The sequence below is a fragment of the Habropoda laboriosa genome, unplaced genomic scaffold (genome assembly GCF_001263275.1).
Source record: "Habropoda laboriosa isolate 0110345459 unplaced genomic scaffold, ASM126327v1 scaffold212, whole genome shotgun sequence".
NCBI lineage: Eukaryota > Metazoa > Arthropoda > Insecta > Hymenoptera > Apidae > Habropoda > Habropoda laboriosa.
This window is the reverse complement of record NW_017100509.1, coordinates 3,512,276-3,515,278: the sequence shown is the minus strand read 5'-3', so window position 1 is coordinate 3,515,278 and position 3,003 is coordinate 3,512,276. Positions and strand designations below refer to the sequence as shown.

The 3,003-nt window shown below is 27.2% G+C and overlaps 3 protein-coding genes across 5 annotated transcripts in view; 2 read left to right on the top strand and 1 right to left on the bottom strand.

Moving 5' to 3' along the window:
• Positions 1–429, bottom strand: part of LOC108576181 — a 4,322-nt gene extending 3,893 nt beyond the window's left edge. Inside the window, exons 1-2 of the mRNA XM_017939125.1 lie at positions 409–429; positions 50–154 (exon numbers count right to left, since the gene is read on the bottom strand). Coding sequence (XP_017794614.1) covers positions 50–149 — 100 coding nt within the window. The 5' untranslated portion in view covers positions 150–154; positions 409–429. The remainder of the gene's footprint in view (positions 1–49; positions 155–408) is intronic.
• Positions 430–507: 78 nt separating this feature from the next.
• Positions 508–3,003, top strand: part of LOC108576180 (serine/threonine-protein kinase Aurora-2-like) — a 10,282-nt gene continuing 7,786 nt past the window's right edge. The window contains exons 1-2 of the mRNA XM_017939123.1: positions 508–524; positions 676–701. Coding sequence (XP_017794612.1) covers positions 508–524; positions 676–701 — 43 coding nt within the window. The remainder of the gene's footprint in view (positions 525–675; positions 702–3,003) is intronic.
• LOC108576201 (ferritin subunit-like) overlaps positions 1,005–3,003 on the top strand; it is a 7,519-nt gene continuing 5,520 nt past the window's right edge. The window contains exons 1-2 of one of the 3 annotated variants that reach the window (XM_017939146.1): positions 1,005–1,058; positions 1,186–1,286. In XM_017939146.1, coding sequence (XP_017794635.1) covers positions 1,205–1,286 — 82 coding nt within the window. In that variant the 5' untranslated portion in view covers positions 1,005–1,058; positions 1,186–1,204. Of the gene's footprint in view, positions 1,287–3,003 lie in introns of all 3 variants that reach the window. The other 2 variants (XM_017939148.1, XM_017939145.1) reach the window with 2 other exon arrangements.

Genomic DNA, 3,003 nt, shown 5'->3' with positions numbered 1-3,003 from the left:
TTTGTCATATATTTAATATGTGTGGTTTTGTTATATATTTTTATATTACCTTTAGGTGGTACTGTGCCACATACTGCACCTACATCATCATAACAGTAGTTAGCAGAGGCAACTGCCAAAAGAACAGACAATATCCCAAAGAATAACATGTTTTCTGCAATTGTAAGTAATAAGTAAACTGATATGAGTGTAGAATATTTATGTAATTACATACATTGATTATTTATATTAACAATAAATTATTTAAATAACACGTATACAGAACTAATTATATTATTATCGAAAGTTACCTAAAATTATTAAATACTATTTCCATTTTTAAAATGAATTCATTACTGAAAATTAATAATAATAATTATAATAACTCCAAATATGTTTTAACATATATTATATAGATGTGAACAATACCTATGTTATAAAATGTTAATATGCGAAGTCGATAACAGTGCAAATAAAGTATAAAAGCAATGTACAATAGTCCAATTAGGAGTATAAGTTCAAACTGATATGACTTATGATCAAAAGTAAACGTTGTAGATTCGAATATTATCTATAAACGTCATGCGCCTGTATATTATGAAAAATGTGTATTATCTATAGATATCCGATACTGCACAGTAGGATTTTCGTCATTGCATTGAAATACGCAGTAGCTATCTTTCGTACCGAATAAAGACAATTAAAACGGAACAAAGTATCTACTTCACAATGGTATTAATTTTATCTCCTACTTATATGTTAAATACGGGCAAATATATCGTAATAATGCGCTTAATTACCCACACTTAATTACCCAAACTTAAATTACCCACTTACATACCTGCACGAGCGATGTGCTCTTTCAAAGGGAAGTAACGTGAATACTCTCGCTTCGACGTTCTTCCAACAATGAACATGGGCAACCGCGTTTGTTGGTCATTTCCACACAGTCATACTCAGATGATAAGTAAAGCGCATGCGTAACAGAAAGGGAATAGAAAATTCCAGTTACTCCTCGTCGATTAAAGTACGAATAGTACGCTTTTGTTGGCCAATTATTCAACGATCGATGGCCGTAGGTTGTGTTTAGTTCACGCACATTTTCTTATCTAGCTTCACTAAACGCAGCCTTCTATACCAGTGCGTATAAAGGTTGCTTCCAGAACAGGCAAATAATAAGTTGTCTCGTGATTTCTTAAATTATAGCTTCTGAAACTAATCAAAGATGAAGCTGTTATACTTCTTTCTTGCCACTTTCCTTTTCATCAGTGGGTCGCTAGAAAATGAATATTCATTGGCAGGAAAATGTAAGTACATAATTTGTTTTACAGCATTTAAAATACTCTCTTTTGACATTTTTGTATGAAAACATCGATTGAGGTTAACGTCGTATTCCGCAGCAAATTCCATTGTTTTCTTTCCTTTCCATTTCTAAGACCGATATTGTTATCTTTGAACTGTCTGTTTCGCATTTCTTGAAAATCTGCTAAACTTGTAGGTATGATTTATTTATTAATGTTAATATGTTTAAAAGTATATGAATACAATTAATTCATAGTATAAGGTAATAACTTAACGCATATATTCTTTACAAACAAGCTTTTCTTAGAACTAATTATGATATGTGTTACATTTCTTTTTTTAATACTTGTTTCATTAAACACAATATTGTGGCGTACTTCAAGTACTAATATTAGAATTAAAAATCAGATGACCTCAGTAGCAAGTACATAGTGTCATATAATTGTAAACATTATGAGTTTCGTCCATATTGTTTTAATGTGGTAATATATTAACATTCATGTAGTTATTTGTATAATTATAACACCAATTTTTTATGTATTTTTATAAAAATATAATATTAATTTGTAACAAATTCATGTCTATATTTTTAAGTTATCAGGAAGAATGAGTTTGCATATTATTTCCTTTTTAACTTTCGATTGCCTCAGTGACAGTAAATACTTTGGACTTATTAGTCACAATATGATTTCATAGTTGTCGTCATTTATTGCGTTTATAGAAGCTATCAGAAATCAGTAGATATTTCACAAATAACTTAATTTATGATGTAATCCTTATAATGATGTTATTTTTTATTTCCATTGTTCATTATATTGCCTATCTTTTTGCATCTTCTCTTGTTACATATTTCCTTATCTATAAAATTTTATATTAGCATGATATGATTATCATTTTTAATATTCTTTTGACCCAATTGAAAATTATCGCTTTATGTGCATGGATGAAGATAAATCTTCAGTATAACACTATTGAAAATTTATCATTATAATTATACGAGTATGAAGCAAAACTTCTATTTTATTTTATATAACATTTTTTGTTAATTTATAATTAAAATATTTAAAAAATATTTGTTAGTATTAAAAGAATAAATTTCAATCTTCAGAACAATCTAAGAAGTATTTTACATGGACTTTCATTGTCCAAAACTGTTAATTAATGGACATTATTGACAATCTTGTTTGTACAATGATAAAATTTGATAAGCTTTACGTGACAATGTAAACGTATTGATTACTGCATGTTCTAAAGTCCACATTCAATATGTGTGTATTACAGATTGTTCTGAGAAGTCAGATAATTTAATCAAAACTACTTTATATGAATTCCTATTTTATTGTTGCGGAACAGAGTTTTATTTCAAATGGTTTTATTTTAGTTACTTATGTAATATTTATCTAAATGATACTCTTTATTGATATTAGTTTCCTTTTTCCATTATTATTATTATTGTTATATTCCATATATTTGTTGCATATATTTTGAGACAATATTACAACAAAGAATACAGTTTAGATATTATTAAAATACATTTTGTGCGTTTATATGTTGAATCAGAAGAAACTAGAAATAACACAAAAACTGAAATAATAAAACAAAGTAATCATAATTAAAATAATCTATAACTATACATGTTTTTGTAATTATGAATGATATGGGAATATAATCTTATCTTTACTGAAAAACCTTATTAAGATTGATAAATTGTGATACTTCTTC